The sequence below is a fragment of the Leopardus geoffroyi genome, chromosome D3 (assembly GCF_018350155.1).
Source record: "Leopardus geoffroyi isolate Oge1 chromosome D3, O.geoffroyi_Oge1_pat1.0, whole genome shotgun sequence".
Classification (NCBI taxonomy): domain Eukaryota; kingdom Metazoa; phylum Chordata; class Mammalia; order Carnivora; family Felidae; genus Leopardus; species Leopardus geoffroyi.
Window position 1 is genome coordinate 37,154,497 of NC_059339.1, and position 19,508 is coordinate 37,174,004.

General features: G+C 37.9%; 1 protein-coding gene across 9 annotated transcripts in view; it reads right to left on the bottom strand.

Annotated features, from left to right (window-relative positions):
- The window catches only part of ARHGAP28 (Rho GTPase activating protein 28), a 228,510-nt gene that overhangs the window by 17,081 nt on the left and 191,921 nt on the right, over window positions 1-19,508 (bottom strand). For all 9 annotated transcript variants that reach the window (XM_045458487.1, XM_045458480.1, XM_045458482.1 and 6 more), the window contains 4 exons: window positions 16,787-16,949; window positions 10,616-10,698; window positions 7,588-7,785; window positions 6,884-6,997 (listed from right to left, as the gene is read on the bottom strand). In XM_045458487.1, the coding sequence (XP_045314443.1) occupies window positions 6,884-6,997; window positions 7,588-7,785; window positions 10,616-10,698; window positions 16,787-16,949 (558 nt within the window). The remainder of the gene's footprint in view (window positions 1-6,883; window positions 6,998-7,587; window positions 7,786-10,615; window positions 10,699-16,786; window positions 16,950-19,508) is intronic.

Genomic DNA, 19,508 nt, shown 5'->3' on the forward strand with positions numbered 1-19,508 from the left:
AAATGGAAATTCTGGACTGAAAAGTCCAACTGAAATAAAATATCCACTAGAGGAGCTCAACAGCAGATTTAAGGATGCAGAAGTAAAAAATCAGAAGATACGTCCATTGACACTATCCAGTCTGTGGAACAGGAACTAAAAATGAAGAAAAATGAACAAAACCTAAGAAGAATTATAGGATAACATCCACCATGAAGTGCACCAACACATACATAATTAAGAGTCCCAGAAGAAGAAAAGGAGCAGAGAATATTTGAAATAATAATGGCTGAAAACTCCCCAAATTTGCTGATAGACATTCATCTATCGATTCAAAAAGCTCAACAAACTCCAAATTGGATAAATGCAAAGAGATCCACAGGAAAATACGTCATCATCAAATTGCCAAAAGACAAAGAACCTTGAAAGCAGCAAGGGAAAAGCAGCTCAACACACACAAGAGATTTTCAGTAAGATTAACAGTGATTTCCCAGCAGAAATCACGAAAGTCAGAAGACAATGGGATAACACACTCAAAGTGCTGAAAGAAAAAAAAAAAGCTGTCAAGCAAAATTTTCTCTGGCAAAACAATACTTAAAAATTAAGAAGAGGCCTTCTAGATGCCGTCCCCCGAGAGCTGCCTGTGTTGCCCACCCATGGTCAACCCCTCCACGTTCTTTAATATTGATGTTGCAATGTTTTTCCTTTGAGCTGTTCCAAATTCAACAGAAAACTTTCATGCTCTGAGCACTGGGGAGAAAAGATCAGGTTACAAAGGTTCCAGCTTTCACAGATTATTTTGGGATTTATGTGCCAGCGTGGTGGCTTCCCGTGCCATAATGGCACTGTCAGCAAGTCTACCTATGGGGAGAAATTTGATGATGAGAATTTTATCCTGAAGCACACTGGTCCTGGCATCCTGTCCATGGCAAATGCTGGACCCAACACAAACGACTCCCAGTTTTTCATCCGCACCATGAAGACTGAGTGGCAAGCATAAGGTGGAAGAGGGCATGAACTCTGTGGAAGTCCCAGAGCACTGTGGGTCCAGGAATGGCAACACCAGCAAAAACATCACCACTGTTGACTATAGGCACATCTAATAAATCTGACTTCTGTTTTGTCTGAACCACCAGACCATTCCTTCTGTAGCTCAGAAGAGCACCCCTTAACCCCATCTGCTTAAAACAGCCTATGATCTTTGTGCTCTTGACACAGTTCTTTAGCTTCCATATTTTCCTTATCCCCCTCTAAGTCCAGCTGATTTACAAAGTTAAGTTTATGATTATTAAATAAAAACTAAACAATCAAAAAATGAAGAAGAAATTAAGACATTCAAAGATAAATAAAAGCATTCCTAGTAGTACTGCCCTAAAAGAAATGTTAAGATAATCAGTCCTTCAGGCTGAGATTAAGGAACACTAGATAGTAACTTGAATCCGTGTGAAGAAATAAAGAACACCAGTAAAGAAAACTAGGTAGGTAAATATAAAAGGAAGCATTAATGTATTTTTAAAAACTCCAATTTTTTTCTATCTAATTTAAAAGAAAAGTACATAAAGCAATAATTATAAATCTGTGTTGATGGGCACACAATTTGTAAACATGCAACTTGTGGCAAAAGCAGCATAATGTAGGAGATATAGAGGTCTCTAGGGAGAGTATTTATATACTATTGAATTGAAGGTGAAATTAATATGAACTAGATTGCTACAAATTAAAATGGTACTTGTAATTCCCAAGGCGACCACTCAGGAGATAATTCAAAAATGTGTAGTAGAAGAAATAATTGTTTCTTTCAACAAAAATATATAGTAAAATAGTTAAAGTGGTATATTAGGAAACACTTATACACAAATGAAGGCAGTAATGGAGGAATTGTGGAACAAAAATCATATAAAACATACAGCAAAAAAAAAAAAAACAACACAAAGAATTGAAAGGATGAATAGTTCTGCAACAGCTAGAGACTTCAATACCTCACTTTCAATAACAGAAGAACTAGGCAGAAGATCAGAAAGAAAACAGAAACCTTCATCTAGACATAACAGACATCTATAGAACACTAGCAACAGCAGAATCTGTTTTTCTAAAGTACACATAGAACAGTTTTCAGGATAGACAATATGTTTTTCAGGCCATAAATCTCAGTGAATTTAAAAATACCAAATTAATATAAAGTATATTCGCCACCCACAATGGAATTAAATTAGAATTCAGTAACAGAAGGTAATCTAGGAAATTCACAAACGTGTGGAAACTATACCTTACTCTTAAATAATGAATGGGTCAAAGGAAAATTAGAAAGTACTTTGAGATGGACAAAAATGATACACAATATACCAAAACATATTGGATAGAACGAGAGTAGTTCTCAGAGGAATATTTATAGATGTAAATGTCTACACTGAAAAAGAAAGAGCTCAAGTCAATAATCTAACTTTCTATAGTAAGAAACTAAAGAAAAAGGACAACTAAACTCAAACAAGCTTAAGAAAATAAATAATAAAGATCAGAATTTTAATAAAGAATAGAGAATAGAAAAACAAGAAAATCAACAGAACAAAAGTTGACCCTTAAAAAAAATCAATAAAATGGACAACCCTTTAGCTAGACTGATGGTGTAAAAAAGAATGAAGATTCAAATTATTACTCCAGCATATAAGCAGGGACATTACCACCAACTTTACAGAAATAAAAAGAATTATAAGGGAACACCATGAACAACTTAGATGCTAATAAATTATATGCCAACAAATTAGATAATGTGGATGAAATAGACAAAATCCTAGAAACACAAACTCTCAATACTGGCTCAAGAAGAAATAGTAAATCTGAATAGAGTTATAGCAAGTAAAAAGATTGAGTCAGTACTCAAAAAAATTCCTACAAAGAAAAGTCCAGGACCAGATGTTTTCACTGGTAGGTTCTACTGTAACACCAATCATTCATTCTTAAACTCTTCTAAAAAACAGAAGGTGGCGGGGGGGGGGGGGGGTGCCTGGGTGGCTCACTTGGTTAAACGTCTGACTTCGGCTCAGGTCATGATCTCACAGCTTGTGAGTTCAAGCCCCACTATGGGCTCTGTGCTGACAGCTCAGAGCCTGGAGCCTGCTTCGGATTCTGTGTCTCCCTCTCTCTGCCCCTCCCCTGCTCGTGCTCTTTCTCTGTATCTGTCTGTCTCTCTCTCTCTTAAAAATAAATAAACATCATGGGGTGCACCTGGCTGGCTCGGTTGGTTCAGCATCCAACTTCAGCTCAGGTCATGATCTGGTTCGTGAGTTCAAGCCCTGCATTGGGCTCTGTGCTGACAGCTCAGAGCCTGAAGCCTGCTCAGATTCTGTGTCTCCCTCTCTCTCTGCCCTTCCCCCGCTTGTGCTCTGTCTCTTTCTCTCTCAAAAATAAACATTAAATTTTTTAAATAAATATTTTTTAAAAATTAAAAAAAAATAGAAGATGGAGCACTTCCTAACTCATTCCAAAGGCTAGTATTTCCCTGATACCAAAGTCAGACAAAGACATGACAAGAAATTAAAACTATAGATCAAGATCCCTTATGAATGTTGATGTAAAAATCCTCAAGCAACCTGTCTAGTAGCATATTAAAAGGACTATATACCTTGACCAAGTAGGATTTATCCCAAGAATGCAGGATTAGTTCAATAAATGAAAACCAGTAAGTGTAATACATCATATTAATAGAATGAAGAGAAAAAACCCAATGATCATCTCAACAGATGAAGAAGAAGCATTTGACAAAATCGAACACCTTTTGATGGTAAAAACACCCAACAAATTAAGAACAGAGTTTTCTTGAAGCCCATCCATGTTACCACAAATGGCAAGATTTTGAGGGCATCATGCTAAGTGAGATAAGTCAGACAGAGAAAGACAAATACTGTATGATCTCTCTTACATTTGGAATCTCTAGTTCATAGATACAGAGAATGGATTGGTAGTTGCTGAGGTGGGGAATGGGGTACAAGAAGGAGAAATGGGTGAACTGTTTTTTGTTTTTGTTTTTTAAATTTACATAAATTGAATTTTAAAAATGTAAGAAAAAAAAAGAATGGAATTTTCTCAAACCAATAAAGGCAATCTATGAAAAACCCACATACAACATCATACTTAATGATGAAAGACTGGGCTTTCCCCTTAAGATCAGAAACAAAACAATGATCTCTGCTCTTGTCTTCTTATTTAATATTCTACTGGAGTTCTAGCCGGGATAATTAGGCAAGAAAAATAAAAGGCACAAAGACTGAGAAGAAAGAAGGAAAATTATCTCTATTCACAGATAACATGACCTTATATGTAGAAATCCTAAAGAATTAATACACATAAAACCAAACTTTTAGAGCCAGTAAATGAGTTTAGCAAAACTGCAGAATACAAGATCAATATACAAATATCAGTTGTATTTCCATACACAAACAATTAGCCATCCTAAAATGAAATTAAGAAAAACAATGCCAAGGACACCTCGGTGGCTCAGTTAAGTGTCCGACTTCGGCTCAGGTCATGATCTTGCGGTTTGTGGGTTCAAGCCCGGCATTGGGCTCTATGCTGACAGCTCAGAGACTGAAGCCTGCTGCAGATTCTGTGTCTCCTTCTCTCTCTGCCCCTCCCCTGCTCATGCTCTGTCTCTCTCTCTCTCTCAAAAATAAATAAACATTAAAAACAGAAAAAGAAAACAATTCCATTTGCAATAGTACCAAAAAGAATAAAATACTTAGGAATAAATGTAATCCAGAAAGTGTAAGACTTATATATTGAAAACCATAAAACATTGTTAAAAGAAATTATAGAAAACCTAATAAATGGAAAGATAACCCATTTTTATGGGCTGGAAAATGTAATATTATTAAGATGGCAATATTTCCCAAATCTATCTACATATTCAATGAAATCTCTATCAAAATCCCAACTACTGTTGTTTTTTTCTTCCAGAAATGAGAAAACTGATCCTAAACCTGATATGGAAATTAGGGGACCCCAAATAACAAAGTTATTTAAAAGAAAAAGTTGGAACTCTTAATTTTCAATTTCAAATCTTAAAACAAAGCTACAGTAATCAAAACAGTGTGTTGTTGGCATAAGGAGAGACATATAGATAAATGTAACAGAAGTAAGAGTCTGGAAATAACTACTACATCTATGGTCAATTTTCAACAATAGTGTCAAGACCATTTGTTGGGGGAAAGATTCGTCTTTTTAACAAAAGATGCTGAGATACTGGATAGCTACATGCAAAAGAAAGAACTTGTATACTCCTACTTCATATTACATACTACAAATAACTCAAAATGGAAGAAAGATGTAAATGTGAGAACTAAAACTAGAAAATTCCTGGAAGAACACAAAGAGTTCAAATCTTCATGACCTTAGATTTGACAAAGGATTGTTTGATATGACAACAAAAACATGACCATCAAAAGAAATAGTAGATAAATTATACTTCATCATGACTAAAAACCTTTGTGCATCAAGGGACACAAACAAGAAATTGAGAAGACAACCCATGGAAGGGGAAATAATATTTTCCAATCATACATCTGATAAGGGACTTGTATCTAGAATATATGAAGAACCCCTACAACTTAATAGTAAAAGGACAACCGAATCAAAAATTGGGGAAGAAGCTAAATAGACATTTCTCCAAGGAAGATCCACAAATGGCCAACAGGCACATGAAAAGACGCTCAACATCATTAGTTTTCAGGGAAATGAAAATCAAAACCACAATGAGGTACCACTCTATGCCACTAGGATGGCTAGAATAAAACTTTCTGATAATAAGTTTTTGTGAGGATATGGAAAAATCTAAATCCTCACACACTACTGGTGAAAATGTAAAAATGGGGCAGTTGCTTTGGAAAACAGTGTGGCAGTTCCTCAGATGACTCAACATAGAGTTGCTTTATTACCCAGCATATACCCAAGAGAAGTAAAAACATATGTCCACATATAAACTTATAAATGTTTGTAGCAGCATTATTCATAATAAGCAAACAGTATAATCAACCCAAGTGTCCATCAATAAATGAATGGATAAAAAGATATGTGGAAATCCATATAATGGAATACTGTTTGGCCATGGTTCATGGATGAACCATGAAATATAATGCTAAAGAAAATATACCAGTCACAGAAGACCACATATTATATGACTTAATTCATTAAAAGTCCCAAATAGGGAACTCTATAGAGACAGAAAGTGGATAAGCTGTTGCTTAGGACTGACAGGAGGAAATGGTAGAGGTGTGCCTAGGGAGATGATAGCCAAAGGGTATGGTATTTTTTTCCAGGTGATGAAATGTTCTAAGGTTGATTGCATTGATGATTTCACATATCTGTGAATATACTAAAAACTATTGAATTTTACACTTTAAATAAAAAACTGTATGATATGAGGATTGTATCTCAATACAGTTGTTTATTTGTTACACAAACTATGCTAAAGCAAAAATTCTTTGAAATGCAATGAAGATTAAAGACTAATCTTGAAGACTAAATATTCTTTTATTATCCAATCACTAGAGAAATCGTTCTCTATTTATTAGACATACTAGATACTGGAATGCCCTAATTCTAGTTCACACAGGACTAAAAGGTTGACTTTTATCTTTTGTGAGAACCATTTTAGACTTAAGTACCTCACAGAGTATTAAATAATCTTCCAGATAGACCTATTTCAAGAACTTAAACCAGAAGCACATATTTCAACAAAATGGAAAGACCACAGTACTCTCTTATGAACACCATTTCCATAATGTTTATGGTCACAAGACTGATATTTTGTGAGAATATTTTGGTTATAAATTACAAGCTACTTTGTGTTATGCTTTGAGGAATAAAAACCTGGGCAGTAACAACATTTGTGCCCTTAGTTTCTTGCCATTACCTCTCGTTCTATGGTCTTCCTCCTCAGCAACTTTCTGACACTTGGGAGCTGCTTCTTTAACAGCATTGTAGCTTCGTTCATTCTCCTGACTTGCATGATTAGGAAAGATGGAACCTGGAGAAGAAACACTACTTGAATCGAAAGGAAAGTGTTTGGATTAAAACTCCCCGGTAGACTCCATCTTCAGTTATGGTAACTTCTTCTGGCCACTCAGTATCCTGGAAACAGAGTGTGGCATTTGTCTTTACATTTTATTTTTTTATTTTTATTTTTTTTCAACGTTTATTTATTTTTGGGACAGAGAGAGACAGAGCATGAACGGGGGAGGGGCAGAGAGACAGGGAGACACAGAATCGGAAACAGGCTCCAGGCTCTGAGCCATCAGCCCAGAGCCCGACGCGGGGCTCGAACTCACGGACCGCGAGATTGTGACCTGGCTGAAGTCGGACGCTTAACCGACTGCGCCACCCAGGCGCCCCTTGTCTTTACATTTTAGAGAAAATGAGAAGCACTCCTGTCTAAGAGGGGAAACATATTCAGGAACAGTCATGAAAGTATTTACAAAGATGCCACAGGCAGCCTGGGATGATCTTCTCATATTTCCTCCTGTGACTAAGGGTATCACTCGCTCGTGGAGTCTTTACATTTCCTGGGTGCTGGTGGACTTCCAAAGAAAACATCACAGTCATCACACCGTTACTCACCTTCCACAGAATCTTTTGGTATTTAAGCATTAGGCGGATGATGTGGGCTGCAGTGTTTGCTAACTGTAGTTCTTCATAATCAGAATGTTTGCTTCGACTGAAGAAAAGGTTTGGTGCCATTACAGTAGAAATGTTCCATACACTCATTCGGTTTTTTGATTCGTTGGCAATCACTTTATTGAAGAATGTCATGAGGGCCTAGCAAGAAACGGCAGTCACACTATTGTAGATTATCAAAATGCACCACTAGGTGCTGTCATTCATTTCTATACCCGTTCATGGTGCCCTCTAGAAAACTGTCAAAACTACAGCATGGCTATATAGCATGACTAAATGTGTAATGCTGTCCCCTTTATTACTTAAAAGCGCTAATGAGATATGTGAACTGTTCATTCAATTGTCTGCTTCATGAAAGTATTCCATTTTTATAGCGTTTATTATATTGGAGTCTCTATAAGTAAAAGTTTGCACTGTTTTATTTTCTTTATCCAAAATGAGGTTGACAAATATTAAAGTTATGTAGTAAAACCAGGAAGAGGAAGCACTGCAATTCAAATAAACATGAAGTGAAGTTTTGTTATGAAGGAAGAAAAGGAATCCTTAAAAACACCTTAATTAAAATAAAAATTAATGTTTATTTATTTTTGAGAGGCAGTGAGAGAGAATGAGCAGGGGAGGGGCAGAGAGAGAGAGGGAGACACAGAAGCTGAGCTGTCAGCACAGAGCCCGATGTGGGGCTCGAACCCATGAACTGTGAGATCATGACCTGAGCCCAAGCGAAGTTGGATGCTTAACCAACTGAGCCACCTGGAACCCCTAAAAACACCTTAATTTAAAGCATTTTCATTGAAAACTATTTACTGTTTCCTTGGGAAAGGAAAACCCATTAAAAAAAAAATGTGTATCTCATTAGTCAGTCCAAATGTTAACTCAATTGAAAAATTAAAAAATTTTACTTTCTGGGGGTCATTTTTCCATGCTTTTCAGTTTTCAAATTTCAGCAGACCAAAGGGAAATGCTTACATGAAGTTGTTCTTGGCATTTAAAAAGAGAGAGAGAGGGAGAGAGAGAGAGGGGGAGATTTGAGAAAGCTTAAAGTTTGGCTAAGCCACCAAAGTACAGATACTTATCAGAACCTTCTGAAATTCACCAAAAGGGCTGAAATCTTTAAAAAAGAAAGAAAAGAGAATAAAAGATATTCTTTAGTTTTTCAAGTTTGAATCTGCTGTAGTATTCTTAATGAGAAAATGGGTAGCACATAATAGTAATTAATAGTTAACATTAATTTGAGGGTTTATTGTGAGCCAAGCATTATTCTTAATACTTCATATATATCACTGACTTTGTCATCATTACAAACCCTGTGAAGTGGGTACTATTATTAATTCTGTTTGACAGATGAGGAAGCTAATGAAAAAATTAAAGTAGCTTCACCCAGTATGAATTAAGTAAGTGGCAAAGCCAGGATTTGACCTGAGGAAATCTAATTCTTGAGTCAGAGCTCTTGACCTCTACCATACCAGCTTCAATCCTAGATCCAGTCACACTGTAGAGTGGGAAAAAATTTGTGTGTGTGTGTGTGCGTGCGCGTGTGTGTATGTGTAACCTCTTCACCACTCCCATGTTTTTGAGGATCTTGTTAGAAAAGTATCGAATTACTTGTTTCTGAACAAAATATCTGATAGCAGTTGCATCCTTTTTTCCCTTTATATATAAAAGAACGTTGTTGAACACAAGCCCCAAAAACAAGCTAATAAATTTCCAGCTTTTGAAAAATTATTGAATTACATTAGACACAGACATTCTTTTTTTTTTTTTTTTTTTTAAATTTTTTTTTTTTTTCAACGTTTATTTATTTTTGAGACAGAGAGAGACAGAGCATGAACGGGGCAGGGTCAGAGAGAGAGGGAGACACAGAATCAGAAGCAGGCTCCAGGCTCTGAGCCATCAGCCCAGAGCCCGACGCGGGGCTCGAACTCACGGACCACGAGATCGTGACCTGGCTGAAGTCGGATGCTTAACCGACTGCGCCACCCAGGCGCCCCAGACACAGACATTCTTATGTCATATCCAATTCCCATCCTTGGGCTGAGGATATGATATAATTGACATACATTATAATTGACCTAGATATTTTTATTAGGTAGGAGGAAAGGTCCTCACCAAATTGAAATGTCTGATAAGAGGCAGCAGAAAGAATCACCTTTATTTTCAAGCGTTACGTTTACTGGCCTCAAAATTACAGGCTCTTTCCAGCTCATCTTAACTCAATTTCATTTCAAAGATTCCAAACACCTGTTGTACTTATAACAAATTTCCCACTGCATACAGAATCATTACAAAATAACAAGAGGACCTTTTGATTTTTGCCAACATACAGCAAAGAAATAAATCTGAAATAAAGCAAAGAATATTCGGGAGAATAATGGAGTATGATTCGATTACATGTTCTATTATATATTAATGGAGAAATTATTTTTCTGAGTCTAATTTTCCTAATCTGTAAAATGAGGACACCCTATCAGGTGATTTCCAAAATTCCAAGATCTTTGGATTCTTTAATTAAATTATTTTTGTAAACTTTAAGACCCAAACATTTTACAAATTTCATTTAAATCAGTGATTTCAAATTTCCTCCATGAGTACACTCCTTGGATCTTTTGCCACTAGACTGGAGTGAGCAGCTTATAGAGTTTTATATTCTGCAGCTTACATAATGGTCTCATTTACTTCTAACATTACGTGCTTCTCCTCCTGCTAACCCTAGCCTGGTGCCGGGCACTAGACAGATACTCAGTACCTCTTAATGGATTGAATGAATAGAACTGAAATGTTCAAAGAAGATTCCAGGATTTACATTCTTTCCTGCCTTCCTCAGGAGAACACCAGTGGGAATGCGCAAAGACAATTATAGGTTGGCAGTGTGCTGAGCTGGCTTAGTCAGTTGTCATCTTGGGTTCCATTTTTCCATCTGAACCATTTTCTCTAAGAAGGGCCAATCACAGACCATGAGGTTGATACCACATACCTGAGCTGTGTCCCTGTTGGCATCGGGCAGTGCCATGACCATGAGGTGTAAAGCTTGAAACTGTACTTTGATGGGAGGCCCTCCTAACAAGAAAACAGAAATAACCACACATTTTGAACAACACTGAAGCATTCTGACAGCATTTCTTCCTAACATCTGGTGGCACAGGAGGGCTCCTGACAGCTTTCAGTGGTAAAGACTCAGGTTTTGTGCCCAACAATGTAAATTTGTTAACCTGGACAAGAGCCTCAGTCTATCAACTCCTTTTTCACATCCCATGATGCCACTGTAGAGACAGGTGGCCAGTGAGAGCCTCAAAATAATTCTAGATTTGTATAACATTTCCCTTTTCAAAGTACTTCCAGTGGCCCTGCTTTACCTGTATGCTATAAACAGAAGGTTTAAAAGCTCAAGTCAACAGAAAGTAAATCTTGTTTCCACATGATGAGGCAGCAAAGTATAATTATTAGGAGCACAGATTCTAGAACCAGGTTCAAATCCTGCATCTACTACTTAGTTACTGAATGACCTTGGGCAGGCTATTTAAGCCCTCATTGCTACTATTTTACCATCTGTAAAATGGGAGTAGTCATACCTACCTCACTTGGTTGTTACAAAGACTAAATGAAGTGAGTATGTATAGCGTTGGCATCAATGCCTGTACATAGTTACCTGTGTATGTGTCTGTTCTTTTTATTATGATTAATGACACTTATTCTAGATCTACAGTTGGATCTCCAGGGATTCTTGAGTATTTTATTCCTGGATAATGACAGAAGATGGCGCCAGAGGGCTGGCATTCATACTTGAGTATTCTCAAAGCTGGCTTTTTTCCCTGTTTTAGGGAAAGAATTTTAGGGATTCCATCCACAACTGGATAATCCACAACCAGCTGTGCTGAAAATGTAGAGCATATCAGAGCATTCTAGGCTTTTCTTTGTCTCTCTGTATTCTCTTCACAATGGTCTCTTGGTGGGGAGTTCCTGAAGGGAAGCATTATGTTCTAGCATCCCTGGAGAGTTTTCAAGTTGAAGGAAAATCTATTTATATTCAGTGGATAAAAGGTAGTCAACTGCCTATAAAGCTACTCAGCTTTACAGCAGTGGAAACACTCTTGTGACAAGATACTGGGTTACAGGAGATGGTGCACATCCTAGTTAACAGTAGATGACTAATGTACATAATCATGTAACAGACAAACAGTTGGGAACATTATTATAGGGCTGTATCATTCTCTTGGCATAATCCCCAAGTGGATTTTTGGAAATTTATGTAAAACTTGTAAACAAGAATGACACAGGTTCAGGATGTTTTTGAAAATGGCCAATGTACACTGATGTGAGTTTACCTGATTAATAGGAACTATCAGGAGCATATCTCAGTATAAAGCACTGAGGGACACATAAGGCATTATTTTAATGCATAAACTGCTGGCTAATCTTCAAATGCAACCAAAAGTGTTCTTTGGCTGGCTGGGGGAGCAACAAATGCAGCTGCAGGTTCTGTATTTCTACTAATTTCAGAGCAATTATGAAAATACTTTTAAGACTAAAACTCTGTAAACTGGCAAATAATCTATTTTCATTTTATTTAGGTAACTTGCCCCTACACCATTTCGTGGTTAACCGTTTTGTAGTTAATTCATTTACTGCACCCTGGTTAGGATTATTTTCCCAGGAAGTTATTAAACTTTTCATAAAAGCATCTAACGCTTGATGGATGAACTATTAGTCTTTTAATTTTGTGGACAATTTTGGGGCCGAGTTTCGGAAGAGAAAGCAATTACACTCAATGATTACACTCTCCAAACCCCATTTTAGAGAATAAAGAATGGCAGCTTAAACACACGTATCCACAATTTCTTCCTTCAGAAAATCTCGTTATAACTAGAGCTTACACTAAGGTAGCAAAAAGGCCATTTTCCCTGCTGGTAGGAGTCCAGAACTCTGGGCTTCCTGCGGGGTCGGCTGCTATCAAATCAATCACTGCAACATAGTATTTTTCACTTTCAAAGTCATACAAAGAAACGTGGACTCCTCTGTGAACCTTTTCAGGATATTTTCCAGATTTTCTCCCTTCAATGAGGTGTACTGGCTGCGGTCAGATGGGGAACAATGATGCTACAGAAACTAGTGTATTTGTATACCTTTCTTAATAGGATTCTCTGACCAGATCTGGCATAATTTTATAATACCAAGAAGCCACAAACACAATAAAATCCTCTGTGGCACCACTTTGTAACGAAATTATTTAGTATACACACGACAGATTAAAGTAAAGATAATACTTCTGCAGCCCATTTTCCAGGAGAGCAAACTATGCAAAAAATCCTATTTTGGGGGGCTTATAAACTGAAGGGAGGAACTCTTGCTTCTGTATGGCTGAGTAAGCTCCTTCCTGACCAATCCTCCTGAAGGGAACTATAAACGCTGGACAAAATACAAAAAACAACTCCCTAAGGCAGTGGAGAATTAGTAAAAGCAGGCAGATTCAGAAGACTGGACACCTGGAATTAGAGAATGGCACAGGGAGAGTTTCCCACTTCTCTAGCTTTTAGTCTGAGGTCAGGCTATAGTCAGTATTGCATGAGGTAGCTAAAGCTCCAAAAGAAAACTCAAGTCTTTCTGTCCTCAACAGCTAAAAGACAGGATTCAAGATGCCTACAAACCACTGGGAAATTATGGGCAAAGGCCCTGATTCTGGCATAAAGTCCTGGCTGACCTAAACCAAGAATGTATGGAGTAGCACAGGTAAGGATTAAATAACTAGATTGATGGTTGAGCTGCTTCCAAAAGACCACTGGCAATTTGAGTTCAATTTGGGTCGAAATAAATGGTTGGCTTAAAAACAAACAAACAAACAAATGACAAAAACCATAACAGAACTCCAAACCTCACTCTTTGGGGAAATTATGGAACACAGAGTCTCCAAAACACAATGTTTACACTGTTCAGGATACAGTTTAAATTTACTTGACATGCAAGAGTGGTGCATCAAGGGAAAAGACAATCAACAGAGACCAACCTTGAGATGACCCACATCTGTGGGGATTAGCAGACAAGGATTCCGAAGCATCTATCATAACTATGTTCAGTGATGTGAAGGAAAAGTATTCTGATAATGAATGAAAAGATAGGCCATCTCAGCAAATAAATAGAAAAGACTTAGGGGCACCTGGGTGGCTCAATCGGTTGAGTGTCTGACTTCGGCTCAGGTCATGATCTCACAGTTCGTGGGTTCAAGCCCTGAGTTGGGCTCGGTGCTGACAGCTCAGAGCCTGGAGCCTGCTTTGGATTCTGTGTTTCCTTCTCTCTCTGCCCCTCCTTTATTCACTATCTGTATCTCTCTCCTTCAAAAATAAACATTAAAAAAAAAAAAGAAAATACTTAAAAAGGAGGCAAGAATATGACGAAAGAGGCAAAAATATCCAATGAGGAAAAGATAAACTCTTCAACAAATGGTGCTGGGATAACTGGACAGTCACATAAAAAGAATGAAACTAGACCCCTGCCTTATACTACACACAAAAATGAACTCAAAATGGATTAAAGACCTAAATGTGAGACCTGAATCCATAAAAATTCTAGAAGAAAGCACAGGCAGTAATCTCTTAACATCAGCCATAGAAACACTTTTCTAGATATATCTCCACAGGCAAGGGAAACAAGAGCAATATTAAACTATTGGGACCACACCAAAATAAAATACTTCTATATAGTGAAGAAAATCATCAACAAAACAAAAAGGCAACCAACTGAATGGGAGAAGATATTTACAAATGGTATATATGATAAGGGGTTAGTATTCAAAATATATAAAGAACTTATATAACCCAACCCCCCAAAACCCCAAATAATCTGATTTTAAAAATGGGCAGAGGACCTGAATAGACATTTCCCTAAGAAGACATACAGACATAAAAATGGCCAACAGACACATGAAAAGATGCTCAACATCAGTAATCATCAGGGAAATGGAAGATCAAAACCACAATGCGATATCACCCTACACCTGTCAGAATGACTAAAATAAAAAACACAAGAAATTACAAGTGTTAGCAAGGATGTGGAGGAAAAGGGACCCTCGTGCACTATTGATGGGAATGCAAACTGGTACAGGCACTGTGGAAAACAGCATGAAGGGTCCTAAAAAAATTGAAAAGGTAAATACCATATGATCCAATAATTCCAGTATTCAACTAATAAAAATAAAAACACTAATTCGAAAAGATATATGCACCCCTATGTTTATTGCAGCATTATTTACAACAGCCAAGACAGGGAAGCAACCCCAGCATCCACTGATGGATGAATGGATAAAGAAGATGTGGTGTGAAAAATAAAATAAAATAAAGAAGATGTGATGTGTGCATGTATATGTATATACACATTCGATGTATACCATGTGTGTATGTATATACATATATACATACAATGGAATATTATTCAGCCATAAAAAACAAAATCTTGCCATTTGCAACAACATGGATGGATCTACAGGATATAATACTAAGTGAAATAAGTCAGAGAAAAAAAGGGTCACATAATTTTACTCATGTGCAATTTAAGAAACTAAACAAATGAACACAGAAAAAGAGAGACAAAAAAAAACCCAGACTCTTAAATATAGAAAATAAACTGGTGGTTGCCAGAGGGGGGTGGGCAGGGAAGGGATGAAAAATATAAAGGGGATTAAGAGTACACTTATCATGAAGAGTGCTGAAAAATGTATGGAATTATTGAATAATTACACTGTATACCTGAAACTAATATAACACTGTGTATTAACTATACTTCAATTTTAAAAAAGCACCAACTAGAAACTCTACAACTGACAAAACACAGTATCTGAAACACAAAAAGAATGAAGCTTTTTGAGAGTTTCTCTCATAAAACAAAACACTACCTCATACGAAGAAAAGAGATACTGGTCACAGATGGCATGTGAATTAAAGCTTAAGAAAAAAACCTGCCTTGCCTATCATATTCTCTTCTATGAAGACCCAAAGGATTATATTATGAATCTGGTTTAGTTAAAATTTTTACAGACTTAGAACCTATTAATATTTAGGACAAGTTTTGTCATAAAAATTAGAACCTGGCCATTATTTTCTTTCTGGTGGTTTTAAGGATTTTATATGTCTGGTAAACCTGCAGAAAGCTGTAAACTGGCAGATATAGATATCATTTGTTAGGCTCACACAGTGTTTTCACATTTGAATCTGTGGCTGATATTTTCAAATTAACAGTTTCCCCATTAAAGTGTGGATTTTGGCTCTCACTCCCGCATGGTAACCATTATCTAGAGTTGAGCAGTGGCCAACCTCTTTATACGGGGTGTGTCCTTTCTGTTTGCCCCTGGTGTTTTCTGTCCATGTGGAATTGCCATTTATTTAAGGTTTGTACACAGTTAGGCTTGTGACCCCCGAGTTCCTCAGGTTAGCAGGCAAAGCCCCCATCATGTAGCCCCATTCTACTTTCCTAAATTTCTCTTTTGTCACATCTCTATAATAGTCAACCCTGAGGCTGAAACCATGCCAAATTATTCCCTCACTGCCAAATACAACACACACTTTCCAGTTTCCATGCTTTTATCCAAGTTCCTCACTTAAGGCCTAATCTAGGGGACTGTAATTTTCAAAAACAGTATAGTGATATTGTAATTTTCAGAGACAAAACATCTTCTGTGTGGCCTATATTGTGTGTTACACATCATCAAACCCAGGACTTCAGATTTAAAGAAGGGAGAGACCTTCTATATTTGGAAGGACTATTACACATGAGGCACAATTCTAGATGTCTTCATTCAATAACCATATCAACCCTGACAAGCAATTATTATACGCAATTTGTAGGTACAGCAATGAAGCTGAGAAAGGTTGATTACATGGCTAACAGATGGCTGAGCATGAATTCAAATCTCAAGAGCCTGACTTTCAACATCTTCTCTTTTAACAATTACAAACCCTCTAACTTTTATCTACCAAACTTAATATATAAATATGAAAAGAGATGATTGTCTACCATCGAACTCAATACTTCACTAAGCACTTCCAGGAAATAGCAAATCTGTACATTTACGACCATATGTGATTATGCATTTTTCTTCTGCTCTGTGGCACTTTATTGACCTGATATGTTAGTCCATTCACACTTAACTTCTTCTACCTACTTTCCATTAGAGTGATGAAGGCAGGTATATATTCCACGGGGAAGAGAGAGGTGGGTAGTTCTCTGAAAAATGCTTTCAACATTACTGCAGCTTCTCTATGGCACATTCTGTCCCATTTAAATTTATCAGAATTAAACTTGGCATCCAGTTCTTCACGGTATTGCTGAAAATCAAGAAAAACAGTCAACATTCAAGGCGTTTTTTTTTTTTTTACCACCTGACCCCCTTTTTCCCTTATAAAAACTGTCATTACATAAATTATTTTTGTAAACAGATTGAAAAGCCAACATCTCCAAAGCCTTACTTTTTCAACATAATTAATGAACTGAAATAGCTATTTCTGAATGAATTCTTCTAAAACCTTTTAAGAATAATGTTAATATGGGGCACCTGGGTGGCTCAGTCGGTTAAGCACCCAACTTTGGCTCAGGTCATGATCTCATGGTTTGTGGTTTTGAGCCCTGCGTCAAGCTGTGCTAACAGCTCAGAGCCTGAAGTCTGCTTTGAATTCTGTGTGTGTGTCTCTCTCTCTCTTCCCTTCCTCCACTTGCTCGCTCTCTCTCTCCCAGAAATAAACAAACATTTAAAAAAAAGAAAAGAATAAGGTTAATCTTGGGACCCTTGGGTGGCTCAGTCGATGAAGCATCTGGCTCTTGATTTCAGCTCAGGTCATGATCTCATGGTTTGTGAGACAGAACCCCATGTCGGGCTCTGTGCTGACAGTATAGGGCCTGCTTGGGATTCTCTCTCTCCCTCTCTCTCTGTCCCTCCCCCATGCACACATGTGTGCACGTACAGTCTCTCACTCTCTCTCTCTCTCAAGTTTTTTGTTTCTGTGGTTTTGGAAGAATATCACCTATCCCCACAGGATAAATGTACTGATTTGACAAAGCCTTCACTACCCTTTTTTTTTTGTCATAATCTCTTCTTTCTGCCATCCTTGTCATCTACTTCTAAATTAGAACAAGAATGTATGCCTCTCAACTAGTTCTCATGCAGAACAAAAAATATCCCAATAAAGGAACTCTGACCTCACTGCAACATGCAAATCAATGACATCATCCTGGAGCAGTTACAGTGAAGTTTTAAGCCATGTCTTCCACATGTTTGCATGCTTGCCCAATCCTTCATAAGGTTTGGAACACTGTGTAAGTACTTTAAAAAAATTACTAAGCCTCCCTAAGTTTTAGTTGGGTTATACATTTTTCTTATGATTCATTTGATTATCAGTGCCACCATTCTCCACGATTCTTTTTCAAAGCCAAACTCATATCCTACTAACCCCCTTGAACTACATACAGAGTTTGCCTATTAATACTAGGTAGTTGTGGTCAGTTCCCCAACTGACACTACTCCAAAGAGAGAATTTTGAAAACCCTCAGTTTCTTTGAGGCCTCTTCTTTTATTTACTGAGTGCTTTGAGTCACACACAGTCAGAGTCAGTCTGCGCATCCGACCTTTCCCAACCAAGTTGCTGCTCATTAACCAGCCCAGACACTAATGCTCTCATCGTTCCCCGAGCCCGCAACACTGGGGACACTCTGGCAGGACACATTCCTTACAGAGACAGACATGATTCCAAGCCACCCTCTAGCCCTTACTAATGACAGCAAAAGGAGATTTTTTTTCTTGTCCTTGAGAAGCTCTCAATCTAATAGGAATAATAGAGCAAATAAAGCAATGTTTTGCTGATAAATACACTCTGTAAAGCACTGAAGCATACATATAAAGGCTTTCCTAGAATAAAAGAAGTAGAGAATAGACTGGGCTCTGGTAAGAGGAGGATGCCATTCTCTGCCTTTGGGCATCTTGTGGTCCAGTGAATGGAACTGTCTTGTGAGTTCACGATGTAACTCAGAGCACATACTAGATGCACTGCAGCCATGAAAGAGGAGAATCTAACTCTTCTCAGGCCAGCTCTCGAGTCTGAGGAGCTTTTCAGGGGAAGAAGAAACAGAAGGATGCTCCAAGACAGCAGAAAGCGCTCTAGTGGTGGTTCACATGCAAGGAGACCCACTGTGTTTGGGGAACTCCAATTAGTTCAGTGTTGCTGAAGCATCACGGGCAAGGAGGAGAGAGAGAGAGTTGAGGCTGGGGGGCAATCCAGAGCCAACCCTCAGGGGACTGAACTTTATTCCATGGGCCATGAGGCAACAAGGAACATGTCCGAGCAACAGAACAACAAGGTGAGATTTATCTTTTCTGACAACCAGATGGGAAAGTGATTTGGAGGAGAATAGAGCTTGGTGCTGACTGGGGAATGGACTAGAAGCAAGGAGACTAACTACTGGGCCATGGCACCATTTCTGGAAAATGGAGGACTAACCTGGATAAGCAGCCAGAAGACAGAAAGGAGAGGTGGCACTGAAGAAATGCCTGAGAGAGAAAATTCTCAAGAATCAGTGATGGGTTATTCAGAGGAGACTTAACAGTCCAAGATGACTCTGATTGCGAGCCTGCGTCATGGGTAGATGGAGGTGGTGTTAACAAGAAGGCCAGGGAAAGCAGCAAATGACTTCCATCCATTGCCTGGTGCCACTGCCACACAAAGCAAAGGGGAAACAGATTTCAAGGAGACAGGAAGCACCAGCGTGAACAGAATAATTCAAATTCATCTCCCACGTCCCTCTGCTGTAGGAAGCTGTCTGAAACGTAACGTGACTACCATTCTAACCTGTCAGCTGTTCCCTGCAGCTTAAGAGGCAACATGGCTCCAGAACCA